Source organism: Lagenorhynchus albirostris, chromosome 14 (genome assembly GCF_949774975.1).
Source record: "Lagenorhynchus albirostris chromosome 14, mLagAlb1.1, whole genome shotgun sequence".
In the NCBI taxonomy this organism is placed as follows: domain Eukaryota; kingdom Metazoa; phylum Chordata; class Mammalia; order Artiodactyla; family Delphinidae; genus Lagenorhynchus; species Lagenorhynchus albirostris.
In genome coordinates this window covers 26,273,481-26,290,691 of record NC_083108.1, presented here as the reverse complement: position 1 = coordinate 26,290,691, position 17,211 = coordinate 26,273,481, and the positions used below count along the sequence as shown (strand labels likewise).

Genomic DNA, 17,211 nt, shown 5'->3' with positions numbered 1-17,211 from the left:
TGACATCTAATGACCAATCAGGGGCCAAGGAAAATTTTAGCAAAAAAGATTTCCATTTTGGTTGGTATCAAAATTTTATTATTGGTAATAACTTTGAAGCTGTCAGTAAGAAAGTAATTTATTTCACCAAAAACATTTTACTTCAGAAGAACATCTCTTTGATCTAGGATCAAAGGTCAGTGACCTGGAAATTATATATATATATATATATATATATATATATATAAAACATATAATCTGGAGCAGACTTCTGTTCTAAAACAGTCATTGACTAATTTTACAGAAGAAGGAACCAAAAACAACTGAGGTCTTAAGAAGTTTATTTAAGTCATATGATAAAAGGTTCTGGCTAGCATACTAGCAATATCCTGCCTCCTATTTTACTCAGATGTATTGCTTTGTCTCAGGTCATTTCATGAGTACACACACATATACACACAAGTGATTGCAAATATCTATAGAGCACAGATCACCGTGCCTACTCTACCTAAAGCAAGGATTTTTTTAAAAAAAGATACTTCATAACCATGTTTTTGAAAGCTTAGGGTTTCGTGGAAGTGCCTTAGGAAGCTTGTTAAAGAGTGAGGTGGGGCTTCCCTGGTGGCGCAGTGGTTGAGAGTCCGCCTGCCGATGCGGGGGACACGGGTTCGTGCCCCGGTCCGGGAGGATCCCACATGCCGAGAAGCGGCTGGGCCCGTGAGCCATGGCCGCTGAGCCTGCGCGTCCAGAGCCTGTGCTCCGCGACGGGAGAGGCTACACCAGTGAGAGGCTCGCATACCGCAAAAAAAAAAAAAAAAAAAAAAAAAGAGTGAGGTGGAGGCTGAACAGTGGGCCTATGGGTCCCATTCCCGCTTCAACTGATATATGGACCTGCTCCCATCTATTTTAGATATCGGATGATTACACTTCTATGTTACTATTCTTTTGAAAATCCAGTTCTGTTAACAATCAAAGTTTGAAAACCACTGTACTTGATTAAGGACTAGGGTATGAATTTGAGTATGTACACACTACAGCCAAGAGCCTTCACCACAGGTCATAGGCATATAGACACAGGGTCAGAATACACAGGACCATTAACACCACAGGTATTTGGAGTCCAGAATAATCACAAATTGTTAATCCTGATAATGGCTAAGGGGAAAGATGTTGGCAGGCAGGCAGGCACTTAAGTTACTATCTACTAAAACAAGATGCTATCGTTACTGAATTGCAACTTCTCTGGATAAACCAGGGTTAACCTGTGAAAGCTTACAGACCTGTCTTCAGGCACAGTAAAGCTAGAACTGTGTAAGAGTCCTTTAGAGATGAAATATTTTGATGTCCATGCTGCACTTTCCTCAGAACCACTTTGCTACAGAAAACTCTGTTCCTGCCCTAATATGACTGCTCTCAATTGGAGTGTGAACTTGGACAGTATTCCGACAATTAATGAATGTAAAGGTGTGTTGTAATGTCTTAATGAAAATGGTATCAGGCCAAGGTCTCTCTTTTCTTTCTTTTTAAAATTCTATACGGCTCACTGCCTGTGGAGAAACAGGAGTGCCCTCAACTAACTGCTACTTTTCAATCTGTTCAGCAGCTTAAACTTGAACTTGTGCATCAGATCCTTCTAAGGCCAAAAGAACATTGCCTTTAAGTGCCAAATACATTAGTTACTCCCATGAGCCAAGTAATCAACTTAGGATCCCTGATACATTTCTTTGGTTCAGCTGCAAGGCCCCCCTGCTCAGAGATCTTCCGCTCTTCTATCTCCAGCTCAGGCGTGGCCAGTAGGCATCCAATACCTGCTCCAAAGTTCTAGAAGTAACTTAAGTCATAGAATCAAAATTGCTCGCGAGTCTTCCTGATATATGTCAGCAATTCTGTTAATTCATTGAAGAAAAAAAAAAAGGAATGTGAATGTTTACTTTCATTAAATCTGTGCTCAATGATTTTACAGCAAAGAACATATATAAGTGTTGCACACAAAATGAAATTAATTAACAGACAGGTTATATACTGAAGTACAAAAACAAGTGTTTGACTTGGAAATTGAACTTTATTTACAAATGTTCTCCTATAGACAAAGATTCCATTCCACCCCCTTTAAAATATTATAACTAATACTTCCCAGAAAAATCATTTACATTGTTTTAATCTTTCTGCATAAAACAGTATTATGGGATAAGCAAATATGGGATGGTCTAAGACATAAAAAAACAAAAGACAATTTATCCACCATGAATGCTCTACTGACTGACAGAATGAAGAATTACAAATCACACCCCTTAATGTGCTCCTCCGAGAAACGGAAACGTGATAATTTGGGGAGGTAAACACTTCACAATAAAGTCTTCTTACGTAGTATGGTTTAATGGTGATTGTTTAGGATTGCTCCTGCAGGCTGCTATTTATGCTGATTTTAAAAAATAAGTCATTGTTAAAAAGGGCATAGACTTTTCTATACAGATTTTTTTTTACCTATGGAAATATGTAGATACTGACCTGGTCTCATCATTCAGGCCAATTAATAAAATAACAAACGCATGAAAAGAACTTAAAACTTAAAAACACAATCATCATGTGACTAACCGACTTACAAAGTTAGAATTCTCCCAGAAATCAGAGTATTGCTCTTCAATAGTTACTATGAATTTGAATTTTTCATAGCTGAGACAGTATACAGACAAAATATTTAACCAAAGAGTTCAAAATAAAATAATCCAAATTTCCTATCTAACATTTTATATTTTAAAAATCCTTTAAGTTTTATCTAGGAGGATAATCATTCTTACATCATAGCTAAGTCACAAGGAACTTTGAAAAAAAAATTCATCCCTGAGAAGTCAAAGAAAGAAACCTCTAAAAACACAGAAGTGACAGTCCTGCACCCTTTTAACAATCTTTACCATAGCATGAACTTTTATCAGCAGTCAGCAATCAAATGTATTTCAATCTGGCCTCTGATGATCTGATCTTTTTGCAATAAAACTATAAGTGCAACATTTAAAAAAATCAGATAAATAGGGACTCTGGTTTTATTGGCAGGTTTACATTTTTGTCAAGTCCAAGATCAGCCAGCTAAGATATGTATGTTCCAATAAAGACTGAAGTAATAACTTCTGCTGGCAGCTCTTCTCCTGAGTCTCCATTTCCCCCATTGATCTTCACCCAAATAGTAAAAGTAATATAATCGCAATTGAGTTTACTATTATCAATGGCACTGCAAAGAAAAAAAAACAAAACAGTTTTTTATTACTAAAAAAAAAATCAGAAAAAAATGAAGACATAGTTTTACTAGCATCCAGGAAGGATGGAAATACAGTATGTCATCAGAATCACATTGCAAATCCTTATAACAAAGTAACATTCAAACATGCATTGGATCATAAAATCCAAAACTTATTGTAAAGTGGGCTTGTGTGACTGGGGATAAGGGTCACACTGGTACAAGATCAATATAAAGTCATCTGTGGATAGTGCTGGTGCAGCTCTGGGAACACAAAAGCATACTGGACCCAGGCAGAAGTAGACCCACATGGCTGCCAGTGACAACTGACAGTAGAAATACAGTGCAAAGAAGATTCTGTTGCTTCATCACTAAATTAAGAATGAAACTTATCATTCTACCCAAAGCTGTGATGAAATCAGCTAACAGAGACAGAGAGAGAGAGAGAGACCCTAATTTTAATGGTTTTAAATAAAAGGTTTTGAATTCTTGAGTTGCTCTAAAATATTTTCTAATAAAAATAGCAGATAATGGGACCTGTATTTTTCTCTTGAAAGTCTTACAGGACTCAGATGACTTCTCTACTTAGAAGCAAAAGAATTTCTAAAAGGTAAGAACACCGTTGTCTTTCAACTCTGAGAGGTGACATACAGGTAGCATACAAATATTACATCACTGAGCATTCCATCTGCATCAAGTGGCTTAGATAAAAATAAGAGGCAAGCTAGGAAAGAAACTAGTAACTTTTAAGCAGTAAAGCCAAGTTAAATATTATAGAAAAAAGTTCCCACTACAAAAATGGCATTCACACTTGGAAGTTTTGCTACTTAAATCAAACCACAAAATTAAGAGCATTCCACTAGTTTTTCTTCTTACCTCTCATCACAGTTCTCACAGATCGAATAAGGTTCATTAGCTGAGATTTAATTCCTGGCTCTTCTCCAAATCCACCAATTCCCTGGTCTGTTGCCCAGCCAACTGCATAATATAAAGATGATTAGCTGTGATAAAATTTATTATGCACTCACCTTGCTCCCTCATTAGTCACCTTCTAAAGATGATTTTGAGCCTTGTTAGACATAAATTATATGACTTAAAAACTTGAGTATATTTTTTACTTTTGATAAGCAGCACAAACTCATTTAATTTCGATTTTGATTTTATAAAATAAACCAGTCTAATAAATTCTTCTATGGCACTGTATTCAGTAAAGATGACTGTTGTGACACCCTGATTGTTTTCTTTCTCTTTTTCTAAACTAACAAACAATATTTTTCAGGTCAGAATTGAAAACCAAAGCATATTGTCAAGTTGAATAATTAGCTCAATTCAGAATTCATAAAACCCGAAGTAATTATCAGTATAAAAGTGTTGCAGCTGAGCTTCACTATCTGTTCACCTGGGGAAATGTTAATGTAAACGTGGTCGCAGCTTGGTTACGCCTTCATAGCATGCTCTAACCCGACAACAGAGGCACATCTTTTTAACTTGATCATTCCTCTTCATTTCTCAATTTTGAGGTAAGGAATTTAGCCTATTATCTAACCCTAACCCCACTTATTTTCAGTAAATGAGTCTTTTACCTTCTATCATTTTCCTGATAATATAAATCATTATTTCTTTACCTTTATCTGCTAATTCTTTTTTTATTGCCTTACGCTTTCTTCTAGAGGCTTACATGTCCTCATTTCTGCAACGTCCTTCTCTTGTCCTCATTTCAGGTCCACTTTTCATATCTCACATGACTGTATTTTTTTACTCATATAACTACAGGGCTTAATTAATTCCTGACATGTTAACCCTTAAACTTGAAGACAGAACAAGTTTTTATTTTATACATGAAAGAACCATGTATCAGGTAACAAGATTTCACTTTGTTTAATCAACTTTTACTTGGTTGAAATAAAGGTTAAATAACGGTTGCTTGTTTTTTTTAAATTTTTTGGTCACATCAACACTGAGATATGTTGTGGTATAAAACTAATGTAAAATTCAAGTTCACAGCAGAGCTGATGTGTTTTCACTCCCACTCACCCTTCAAGGCCTAGCTCACTTGTGCTTACAGCCTTCCCCATCCACAGGGCTGTCACTCTTTTTTGAGCTCCTGCAGCACAACTTCTATCACAGTGGTTAATACCACAGCCTCTACTATCTCTTGCCAGACTCTCAACAGATGCCTCTGCAATTTCCTCTCGACTTCTTTCTCCCTTAAAGTGTCAGATCTTTCTAGCTCACAATGTGTGATGATTCCCATTGCCTACTGAGTGAAGTTAGAAACTCCTTAAATTGACATGCTAGCCTTGTATCATACTACAACCCTCCGAGTAACTAGTGGTTACTCAATTACCCACTAATTGCTATACATGTTAAAGGCAGCTTCTGAATCTAGGTTTATCTGACTTCAATGTCAGGGCCTTTCCTAATTCCCTCCCATGTCATAATAAACCTTACTCTTTGCTCCCCAAATAGTAACTACTGATTGTAAGTTACATTATAAATTCCTGGAAGACAGGAACTGAATTTAGTCTGTCTTTACCTTTCCCCTCTCCCCCACCCAGAGCAAGTACTTAGTAAATGTTTGTGGAATTAAACTGAATTTATAGCAGACCAAGTTAATTTTGGAATAAAGAAAGATAAGGTAAATCCTAGAATCGCAGATAAAACTTCCAAAGAAACATGTTTCTTTATTTTAAAGGCACACGAAGTGTAACCAATCATTCAATTGTAGCTTTGCGGGAGGGAGGAAGAAATCCTCCAATATTAAATGTACACATCTCTCCAAGATAAAAACAATCTCAGAAGATACACCTGCATCTTGCTTCCTACTTCTGCATCTACTTCTGTCTCCGACAAGCAAATACACTTACGCTGTTTCTCCAACGCCGACTTTTACCATATAACAAGTTCTACTGTAAGTTCTTTCTCCCACATACCTGTCTCACTCTTCCAGGGAGCTCAATCAGCATTCTCCACTACATGGCAGTCCTCTTTTTGTAATCTAAGTTCAAAGGTGTAGTACCAGCCTTTAACTACTTATAATGTGGTAAAAACTATTTCATAATAGTGTCTCTAGAAGGACATAAAACACAAAATGACCACCACCACCTGGTGTATCATTTTCCAAACCAGTTTAGTCTTACTCATATAAACCTACTTAACAACTCTGCACAATAAGAAAGCAGCCTGGTTTTGGTTAAACATATTGGTTACTGTAACGAAGGAGAAAGTTTTCCTTGACCCTCTTAGGGTCCCTGGCTATGTCTGAAAATTAAACTGACAAAGACAGATTAACAGGAGAAAAGCACACAAATTTTATTAAGTTTTTACATGTACCCGGGAGTCTTCACAAGAAAATGAAGATCTGAAAAACTGACCAAAGCAGGAAGTTTTTCTACCTTTTAGACAAAAGAACAAATTTGTGAAGAATTAACAAAACAAAGGGGTTTGGGCTATACGTAGGAAATGCAATAATGTCTGTTTATACAGTCTTCCTGGCCCTAAATTCCCTGTCTCTGGTGATAAGAGTGTCTCCTTTCCTCCCGGTACAGGAAGGATACCTTTCACACGGGAGATTTATCTCCTGCTTTCAAGAAAGAAGGGCCAGGGAGGGAGGAGGGCGGAGTGACCTCTCTGATTCTGGTGTTTTCTCTAACTCCTTCAGCTTAAGATATTCAACATGCCACGGTGCCTTATTTGGGGGTAGCACGTCCTGAACCCCATCAATGGATACACACTTTTATCTTAGCTTTCTCCTGAAACCCTACTAAAAATGACATTAGGGCTTCCCTGGTGGTGCAGTGGTTGGGAGTCCGCCTGCCAATGCAGGGGATGCGGGTATGTGCTCCGGTCCAGGAAGATCCCACATGCCGCAGAGCGGCTGGGCCCGTGAGCCATGGCCGCTGGGCCTGCGTGTCCGGAGCCTGTGCTCTGCAATGGGAGAGGCCACAACAGTGAGAGGCCCGTGTACCGCAAAAATAAATAAATAAATAAATAAAAAATAAAGGGAAGAATAACTGACTTAACAGAGAAGGCTGAAACCTAAACATCCAGGGAGCACACAATAAAAAACTGAGGTGAATCGTGCTGAGAACCCTGGAAACTTGAAAGAAACTTCAAAATGCCAGTGAGGGCGACAAAGCTGAGACACCGGAGGACTAATTGAAAAGTCTCCACAAGAGCAGTTAGCGCCGCTCCTCCTTCCCCTCCCATCCCATCCCCTTCCCTAAACTGAACTGATAGGAAGAATGTCCCTCTCTTACACCCTCAGAAGACAGGAGGTTTACTCTCAGCAGAGACTGAAGCATGGAAGCTCTGGACCTGGGGACATCTAGGGAGGGTGGATTGAATTAAAGTCTGCAAACCAAGTGTCAACCTCCTGCCCACTTTCCTTGCTTGTGTCTCACATAAGCCTGGAAATAAGAACACTTATATTCTGCAGACAGGAAGTTGTAAAATTACTCTGGAAATTGACCAGCTGCCCAAGAAGACTTCAGATACTGACATACTCGGGGCTTTAATGAGACAGCGAACTTACAGAGAGGCCCACTGGTGAGCAAATCCCAACCACATACACAGAGCTTCCTAAGAGCCTCTCAGTGCTTTACTCTTTAGAATGAACTGACAGTCAAGAGGGAACAATTCTTAACGTGGAAAGACAGAACAAAACCAGAAAAGAAGACTTTGAGGAAGAGACAATGCAAGAAGTAGGAGTTCATTTTTTAAAAAAACAAACATCCTTAGAGAGAGAACAACTACTGTAGCTATAAACCCCAGAGAACAAGATGCCATAAAAAAAGGGGACATAAAAAAGGAGTGGGACTTCCCTGGTGGTGCAGTGGTTACGAATCCACCTGCCAATGCAGGGGACACGGGTTCGAGCCCTGGTCTGGGAAGATCCCACATGCCGCGGAGCAACTAAGCCCGTGTGCCACGACTACTGAGCCTGCGCTCTAGAGCCCGTGAGCCACAACTACTAAGCCCGCGAGCCATAAGTACTGAGCCTGCATGCCACAACTACTGAAGCCCACACCACACCTAGAGCCCATGCTCTACAACAAGAGAAGCCACCGCAATGAGAAGCCCCCGCTCGCCGCAACTAGAGAAAGCCCATGCAGAGCAACGAAGACCCAACGCAGCCAAAAATAAATAAATAGATAAATAGATAAATCCACTATATGATTTTTTTCTTGTACATAAAGCATCATTGTGGAGCACTAAAAGAAACAACACGTTCTCTGCACTACTGCCAAGATAATGGCTAACCTATGTGTATAAATATAATAGCTCTCAGGTCAAGAATCACAAGAATATGACAATGGGAACATAAAGTTATTTAGAAAACATTCATTGACTGATGGAATGAATTGTAAAGATGAAAGGACCCTTGTTGTCAGTCTACTGGAGGAGACAGAAAAGAAACTGCAGTGGTATATTACCCACAAAATGGGTCAGAGATGGTTTCTGGGAAAGGCAAATGCCAGAAGTAGGCCTTAAAGGATAGGCTGAAGAGTTAGCCAGTCAAAGAAATGAAGTAAATCAAGGTCATCACAGGCCTTATTTTAGTAATTTGAGTCTCCTTTCCTTTTTTCTTGGTCTAGCTAAATGTTTGCCGATTCTGTTGATCTTCTGAAAGAACTAGCTTTTAGTTTTGTTAATTCTATTGTTTTTCTACTCTGTATTCCATTAATTTTCACTGTAATCTTTATCATTTGCTTTGTGTGTGTGTGTGTGTGTTGGAGAGAAGGAAGAGCTGGTTGTGGCCCAAATGCCAGAGATTCTCACTGCTCTTACTGAGCTTTAATAGATTTTCTTGGGGGAAAAAAAAAAAGTTTCTTCATTTGTTGTACACTCTTATGACAATTCCCAGAGACTTCAAATGTTCGTTTTTAAAATAATTTTCACTAGTTATAGTTGTTTTATTGGAAAGAGGGTCCAGTGGAGGTTCTCACACTACCATTGTGGAGGTGCTTTCCATTAATAATTGCATTTCCAAATAATTTGATTAAAACTGGGCAGAGGACTTGATTAGGTATTTTTCCAAAGAAGAAATAAAAATGGCCAACAAGTACATGAAAAGGTGCTCAACATCACTATTCATCAGAAAAATGTAAATCAAAGCCACAATGAAATATCACGTCACACTTGTTAGAATGACTATTACCAAAAAGACAAGAGACAATAAATGCTGGCAAGGATGTGAAAAAAGGGAACCTTTGTGCACTGTTGACAGGAATGTAAATTAGTATAGCCACTATGGAAAGCAGTATGGAGGTTCCTCAAAAAATTTAAAATATAATAGAACTGCTATATGATCCAGCAATCCCATTTCTGGGTACTTTTCCAAAAGAGATGAAGTCATTATCTCGAGGAGATATTTGCACTCCCATGTTCACTTCAGCACTATTCACAATATCCAAGACATGGAAACAATCTAAGTGTCCAGTGACAGATGAATGGATAAAGAAAATGTTGTGTACATATATAATGAAATATTATTCAGCCATAAACAAGGAAAACCTGCCATATGTGACAACACAGATGGACCTTGAGGACATTATGCTAAGTGAAATAACTCAGAGGAAAACAAGTACCGTATTTATCTCACTTATACGTGGGATCTAAAACCATCAAACTCATAGAAAGTGAGAGTAGTATGGTGGTTGCCAGGAGTGGAATGGTAGGGGAAATGGGGAGATGTTGGTCAAAAGGCACTAATTTTCAGTTATTAGATGAATAAGCTCTGGGGATCTACTGTACAGCATGGTGATCCAACACTGTTTACTTGTAAGTTGCTCTGAGAGTAAATCTTAAATGTTCTCACCACAACAACATTAACAACAAAATGATAATTATGTGAGGTGAAGGATATGCTAACCAGCCTTACTGTGGTAAGCATTTTGCAATATATACGTGTATCAAATCATAACATGTACATCTTAAACTTAGACAATGTTATTTGTCAATTAGATCTCAAAGCTGGGAGAGAAAAGAATGATGTCTCACATTTATAAATGGTTATATAGATACCCGCTTAATAGCCTCAGTTCTGTCACCTGGCCTGCAAAAGCCTACTTTTTTTTTTTTTTTTTTTTTTTCTCGGTACGCGGGCCTCTCACTGTTGTGGCCTCTCCCGTTGCGGAGCACAGGCTCCGGATGTGCAGGCTCAGTGGCCATGACTCACGGGCCCAGCCGCTCCGTGCCATGTGGGATCTTCCCAGACCGGGGCACGAACCCGTGTCCCCTGCACTGGCAGGCAGACTCTCAACCACTGCGCCACCAGGGAAGCCCAAGCCTACTATTTTTATAATATGGCCCTTTCAGAAAAAGTTTGTTTCCTTCTAGCTTTGTTTTACCTTTCTCATTTAGATCTACAATGCTCTTGCAATTGGCTTATGTGTTTAGCCAGAGACAGACGGTCAAGATTCACTTATTTCTTTTTGAATATCCAGTTAACCTAGAATCATTTATTGAAGGACCATCCTTTCTATCACACTCTACTGTTAACTTTATCATAAATTAAGTGTCCATATAAATATGTGTCTGTATTTGGATTCTCCACTCTGCTCCACTGTTCTATTGTCCAACAACCTTTTAGTAAATTTTTTTCTGTTTAATCAGGCAGAGTCAGCTTCTATTGCTTGCAACCAAGAACCCTGACAGGAATGAATAATCTCAGGACTCAATCCTTGAACCTCTTCTCCCTCTGAGAAATAGACTTCATTCCAATGGTTTCAAATTACCAGCCAACACCAAAAATCCCCACGTGTAAATCCTTCCCAGACCTCCTCCCTTCTGGGCACCAGACCTGTATATGCAAATGCCTACATGATATCTCTACTTTGAAGCCTTAAAGGTACCTAAAAATAGGCTAATTCCTATTCCTATTCCAGGACTTAGCTTTAAATGCTATTTCCTTAAGAACTGATGCTGTTCTGATTCAACCAGGAGGTTATATTCCCATGGTTCTCACCCAGTTCTCTTCCTTCAAAGCATTTATCTTAGACTCAAGTATCTGTATAATTAGACTCTAAGATATGAGAACAAAGATACTGTGTTATGCTCACTGCTACATCTTTTCCACCTAGCTCACGGTGACTGGCCTATTTGTTATAAGGAATGAAGAAAAACTTCCTGCCACCAAATTTGGGAACCTCCTCCTTCTCCAGCTAATCCTTCCTCCTTTTTCAATGAAGAAAGTATCCCACCTCCCACTTAATGCCATCTCCTCCATCTGTGCCTTTGGACCCATCCCTATCCACCTTCTCAGAATCCTTGAGTTATCAATTACCTCTTTTCTCTCCGGTACCTTTTATTTTTCTCGCATTACTAAATCTTTTCCCTTAGCAATTCCTTTTCTAACCTTTAATTATGAAAGTTTTAAAACATACTTATCACTCAGATTTAATAATTATTGATTTTTTGCCTACATGCTTCATCTTTCTTTCTGCTTGATTACTTTAAAAATAAATTACTGGTACTGAAATATTTCAGTATGCATTTTTATCACACTAACAAGATGTACAGTGATTCCTTAATATCATCTAGTATCTACTCCATACTCAAATTTCTTCAAATGTTACCAAAATATTTTTTTTTAATTAATTAATTAATTAATTTATGGCTGTGTTGGCTCTTCATTTCTACGCGAGGGCTTTCTCTAGTTGGGGCAAGTGGGGGCCACTCTTCATCGCGGTGCACGGGCCTCTCACTGTCTCGGCCTCTCTTGTTGCGGAGCACAGGCTCCAGACACTCAGGCTCAGTAATTGTGGCTCACGGGGCTAGCTGCTCCGCGGCATGTGGGATCTTCCCAGACCAGGGCTCGAACCCGGGTCCCCTGCATTGGCAGGCAGATTCTCAACCACTGCGCCACCAGGGAAGCCCCCCAAAATATTTTTTACAGTTGATATGTTTGAACTAGAATTCAATCAAGGTCCACATGCTGCATATGAATATCTCCCTACATCTCTCTCTCTCTTTTTGTCTTTTTTATATTTTGTATATTTGCCTCAGTGGTCACTTCCTCCCCACTTATTTCATGGCATTGACTTATTGAAGAGACCTGACCAGTTCTCATTGTCGCTGCTGAGACCTAAAAAACAAAACAATCATAAAACATATCTTTGGGGCTTCCCTGGTGGCGCAGTGGTTGAGAGTCTGCCTGCCGATGCAGGAGACACGGGTTCGTGCCCCAGTCAGGGAGGATCCCACGTGCCGCGGAGCGGCTGGGCCCGTGAGCCATGGCTGCTGAGCCTGCACGTCCGGAGCCTGTGCTCCGCAGGGGGAGAGGCCACAACAGTGAGAGGCCCACGTACCGCAAAAAAAAAAAACAAAAAAAACCCATATATCTGCATCCCCTTCCACCTACCATTTCATTTCCTCCAACTCAGTGATACATTTGGATAATTGTGCTGTCTCCATTCTATGACTTTCCACTCGCTCCACCCCATTCCAATGTGGATTTTACCCACTGTTGTAACTGCTCTTACAGAATCACCAATGACCTCTACTACCCTGAATCCTCAGGACACTTTTCAGTCCTTATCTTGCTTGGCTTCTCAGAACATTCCACTGTTGTATTCTCTCTCCTGCTTCAAACACTCCTTGGCCTCTGTGAAATCCCACTGTCTAGATTTCCCTATCTCTCTGTTTTGCTCACTCATCAATTTCTCCTGTCAGCTCTTCTATCATTACCAGAACATTAAATACTGGAAGAGATTTTAGGACTGTCCTGGTCAACAATTCTCCTTTGTAGTCTATTCCTTCCCTGAACAATTTCATCTCTTCACATGGCTTAATTAATCATCTGTGGTTGACAGACTCAACTCTCACTCTCCACTCTGGCTCTTGCTTCTGGTCTATGGACTTAAGTCCAACTGACTATTCTATATCTCCACTTGGCGTATCTCACAGAAATCTCAATCTCAGCATGTGCGAAACTTCTTTATCTCTTCACCTTGTTACCTGCACCACCCCCCACAATTTTCCACCAGTGCCAACTCAGTAAAGCTACTACCCTTCACTCAGTTGCTTAAACCAGAAAACCAAGAGAGATCTTTGACTTTTTCCTCTCTCCTCATTCCCAATGTCCAAACAGTAAATTCTATCTTTTCTACGTTTAAAATATCTTCTGATTTGTACTAGTTTCCTAGGGCTATTATATCAAAGTGCCACAAACTATGTGGCTTAACACAATGAAAGTTTATTTTTTCACAGTTCTGGAGGCCAGAAGTCCAAAACCAAGAGGTTGGCAGAGTTGGTTCCTTTTCGGGGCTCTTGGGATAATGTCTATGCCTCTCTCCTAGCTTCTGGTAGTTACTGGCAATCCTTGGCATTCTCTGGATTGCAGATGCACCACTCATCTCTGCCTCTGTTGTCACATGGCCTTCTTCCCCCTGTGTCTGTGTGTCTCTGTATCTCTCTCTCCCCATAGGGACACCTCATTGCACGTAGGGTCTATCCTTTTCCAGTGTGACCTCATCTTAACTTAATTTCACCTGCAAAGATGTTATTTCCAAAAAAGGAAACAAGGGTTAGGACTTTAATATATCTTTTAGGGGCATACAATTCAACCCACAATGTGATTCCTTCTACTTTTCTGGATAGCACAGTGGTGAAGAGATGAACGTGAGTCAGACTGCCTGAACTGAGCCCTAACTCTGCTGCTCTCTAGCTGTGTGATCTTAGGAAAGCTACCAACTCTTTTGTGTTTCTGGTCCCCATCTGTAAAGCAGGAATGAAAACAGTATTTGTCTCATAGGGTTGTTGTGAGGGTTACACAAGTTAATATGTAGAAAGCACTAGATACAGATCCTGGCACATGGTAAGTGTTAAGTGTTAGGTATCATTATTGTTATTATACCCATTCAACTTATATTATACCCACCATCTCTACTTGCCCTATTTGGAATGGTGCTTTCCACATCCACTCTTCTACACTTCTGATCTGTTTGTTCTCCACACAGTAACCAGCAAATAACACAAATCAAGTCATGTTACTGCCCTGCTTACGAACTTTCCACACCAATTTTCACACCAGCTCTTACTCATCACCTCCCGACCCTTCACCTAGTTAATGTTTACTGACTTATCTGATTTCGGGTTAGACACACTTCCTCCAAACTCTCAAAGATTCACAAGCTAGTATCTCCCAGCACTTCTGTTTTGTAACATTCTGCATACTTGTTATTGGTACTTGTTCAGTTTTTATTTAGATTAACTTTCATTAGGAGGGCAGGGCAACTGTTTTAACCTCAGTTTCAGCAGGCACATAATATGTGCTCAATAAATCTCTCCTGAAGGAAAAAATGAAACCAATAAATCTTGCTCATGGGTTTGAGTTTCAGTGATCTACACAGACATATTTGGTACGCTGTGACAAGTGATGCACATCACGCAGTATCCTGCCGTAATTGTGCCTCATGCAGAAAAAAGCAGTCTGCCCAGGTGGCATAGAGGTCGCTGGATTGTGAGATCCCGGTAGGCGTAACTTCTGTCTTCTCTGTATTCTCAGATTCTAGCCTGCACATCCTAGGCACCCAATAAACTGTGCTGAATAAACTTTTCTTGGAACATGGATGACTGTATGTCGTGATAACCCCAACACGTCCCCTTTCCTCTTATCCCCAAAGCCCAGGAACCCCTATGGCCTTCCATCAGTTCATTCTTTTGACTACCTACGCTCCAAAATGAGCCACGCCCCTCCCTCGTTCACTGAAAACTCACACCCCAGGTTTTTGACAATTAAAAGCGGTCACAGAGAAGGGTACCAAATTCCTAACCTAAACTGGACGCAGGCAGGGGCGTTTCCTGGCTCATCCCCGCCTCCCCCCATCCCGACACGCAGGGTCCGACACACAATGGGCGTCTGTTGAACAATCTTCACCCCACTGAACAATCTTCACTCCACTGGTGAGACAAAAGTGGCTCGGCTTCCCCACCCAAGGAAGGGCCCCAAGAGGCGAGCCCTCGGCCGCCCGTCTGTCCCGGCCCAAATGGTCCACTCACGCGGCCCGACTCGGGTCCGCGCCCCCGGAGCTCGCTGCCGCCCCCTCGGCCCGCCCCCACAGCCCCACTCACTGTTCTTGAGGAATCGCTCCTCGTGCAGCACGGCGATGGCATTGACGCACAGCAGGGCCGCCTGCAGCAGCGAGTACAGCGTAAAGGCCATGGCCAACCGCCCCGAGGCCCAACCGCTCCCCTTCCCTCCGCTACAGGGAACGTGGCGCCGCCACGGCCGGCACTTCTTACGGCACCCGACGAGGCCCAAAACGCGTTCTGAGAAGCTGCGCGCCCATCTGACTAAGACCCGCCCCCATCTGAGTAAGACCCGCCCCACGCTCACATCAGCAAGGCCTGTAGAGCTGTGCTGTCCAATGCAGCAGCCAGAAGTACTGAACCCTTGAATTGTGGCTGGCCCGAACTGAGGTGTTGTAAATGTAAAATACATAGGACGAAAACAAGAACGTAAAATCTCCCAATAATTTTAAAATGTTGATTACAAGTTGAAATATTTTGAATATATTAGGTAAATAAAATAATTACTAACATTAATTTTTACTGTTTATTTCTATATACTTTTTAAAAACTGTGTCTATGAGGTTATTGATAATAGCATGTGAGTCTTGTCCAATACTTTTATTGGACAGCGCTGCATTAGATGCTCCTAAGAGCTGTATGAGATGTTAATAAGTAATTCCTATTTTACAGATGGAAAAAAGGAAGGCTTTGGCAAATAAAGTTTTTTTAAAAATTAAACTAAAAAAAAAATAATAATAAATAAATAAATAATAAAAAATAAAAATTAAACTAAAATAACATGTGTTGGGCTGTACCCCACAGTCCTGTAAGGCTGTAGTTGTCCAGGTTCAAGATCAAAGGAAGAGCCCGGAGTCAGCAACAGAGACATGATTTAATGGATGGGGGGTGTGTATGGGGGGAGGATCTACATGTCGGAAGCAAGGTCCTGGAGCAACACCCCATGGCAGGCAGGACATGGTGGCAGTTTTTGCTCTTGGGGTCGGGGTGGGGGAGCATGAAGATTACCGGTTATGGGGGGGCAGTGAGGCACAGTCACTAGCTGGGGAAGGGGCAAGTATGTAGGAAGATCAAGGTCAGTCATGTAAGCAGGGTATAGGTGAAGCAGGCACTGGTCAAGTAGGGGAGGTACAGAGAGCAAGAGAACAGCCATCTTGAGTGGCCTGACCATACAACATGTCTTAAAATTACTCAGTGAGAAACATTCTCTCCTTGATCAAACTCTAGCAGGCCCTCTGAGCCCTCATCTCGACCATACTTCAACCTTGTCTTGTAAAAACTACAGATTCTCAACACAAATGATTTCATCCACTCCCCTATCCCCATGATAAAAGAATTTAACATAGTTTCTAACAGCTCAAGTCATCCCTAGGATGACCCTAGACCCCCTTAAAGTGCCTGCCTAAAAAGCTCAAGGCTCCCCAAAGAATGTACTGTTTGTTCTACCCAACTCCCGAAAATAGGCCCCGACCATCCTTTCTTAGAGCATTTATTAAAATATATTTACAATTGTGAATCTTTCCTCTATGCCTTTGAGATATATATGTAGCTCGTACAGTTCACGGGTGTCTTTCTCAAGGACCTGAAAGCCATTCCTTTAAAATGTAATCACCAGGAAGGATAGGGCCTCTGTCTCCCAGTCTCTGTATGAAGGAAGAATCCTAATTTTGATAATTGCAGCTAATAGACACAGCATTTACACTGACCACCGCTTGGTAATTTTTCCACTTCCCCAACTCTACTGAGCCCCTGCTCACCTCCCTTTCTACTCCCTCATTCTCCCTATAAAATGCCCAGTCACTTCTGTACAAATCGAAATTGCAAGAGTATATTACTGATTAAAATCTGTCTTACCACTCTAACTGATGTCCAGCTTTATTTATCTTTGACAGTAGCACTAAGAGGCTGAGTCCAATCATGTTAAATTTTAGATATTTTTTGAGAGCAAATATACAAAGTAATCATCT

At 40.7% G+C, this 17,211-nt stretch overlaps 1 protein-coding gene across 2 annotated transcripts; it reads right to left on the bottom strand.

Annotated features, from left to right (window-relative positions):
• Positions 1 to 810: 810 nt before the first annotated feature.
• IER3IP1 (immediate early response 3 interacting protein 1) lies at positions 811 to 15,491 on the bottom strand. Of its 2 annotated transcripts, none has more exons than XM_060121951.1 (3): positions 15,287 to 15,491; positions 4,088 to 4,189; positions 811 to 1,865 (listed from the first exon to the last, which is right to left on the bottom strand). In XM_060121951.1, exons 1-3 carry the CDS (start codon positions 15,375 to 15,377, stop codon positions 1,825 to 1,827), a joined length of 234 nt encoding a protein of 77 aa, XP_059977934.1. In that variant the 5' UTR covers positions 15,378 to 15,491; the 3' UTR covers positions 811 to 1,824. The 2 variants fall into 2 exon arrangements, with proteins under 2 accessions (XP_059977934.1, XP_059977933.1); XM_060121950.1 differs by lacking the exon at positions 811 to 1,865 and adding an exon at positions 2,022 to 3,205 and having other exon boundaries at positions 15,287 to 15,484.
• Between the last annotated feature and the right edge of the window lie 1,720 nt (positions 15,492 to 17,211).

Coding starts and splice junctions, on each gene's coding strand:
- IER3IP1 (XM_060121950.1), bottom strand. CDS start 15,377: ATGGCCTTTACGCTGTACTCGCTGCTGCAGGCGGCCCTGCTGTGCGTC. Junction 4,190..15,286: donor GGAGCGATTCCTCAAGAACA/GTGAGTGGGGCT, acceptor TATATTATGCAG/TTGGCTGGGCAACAGACCAG. Junction 3,206..4,087: donor TGTGAGAACTGTGATGAGAG/GTAAGAAGAAAA, acceptor TTTTCTTTGCAG/TGCCATTGATAATAGTAAAC.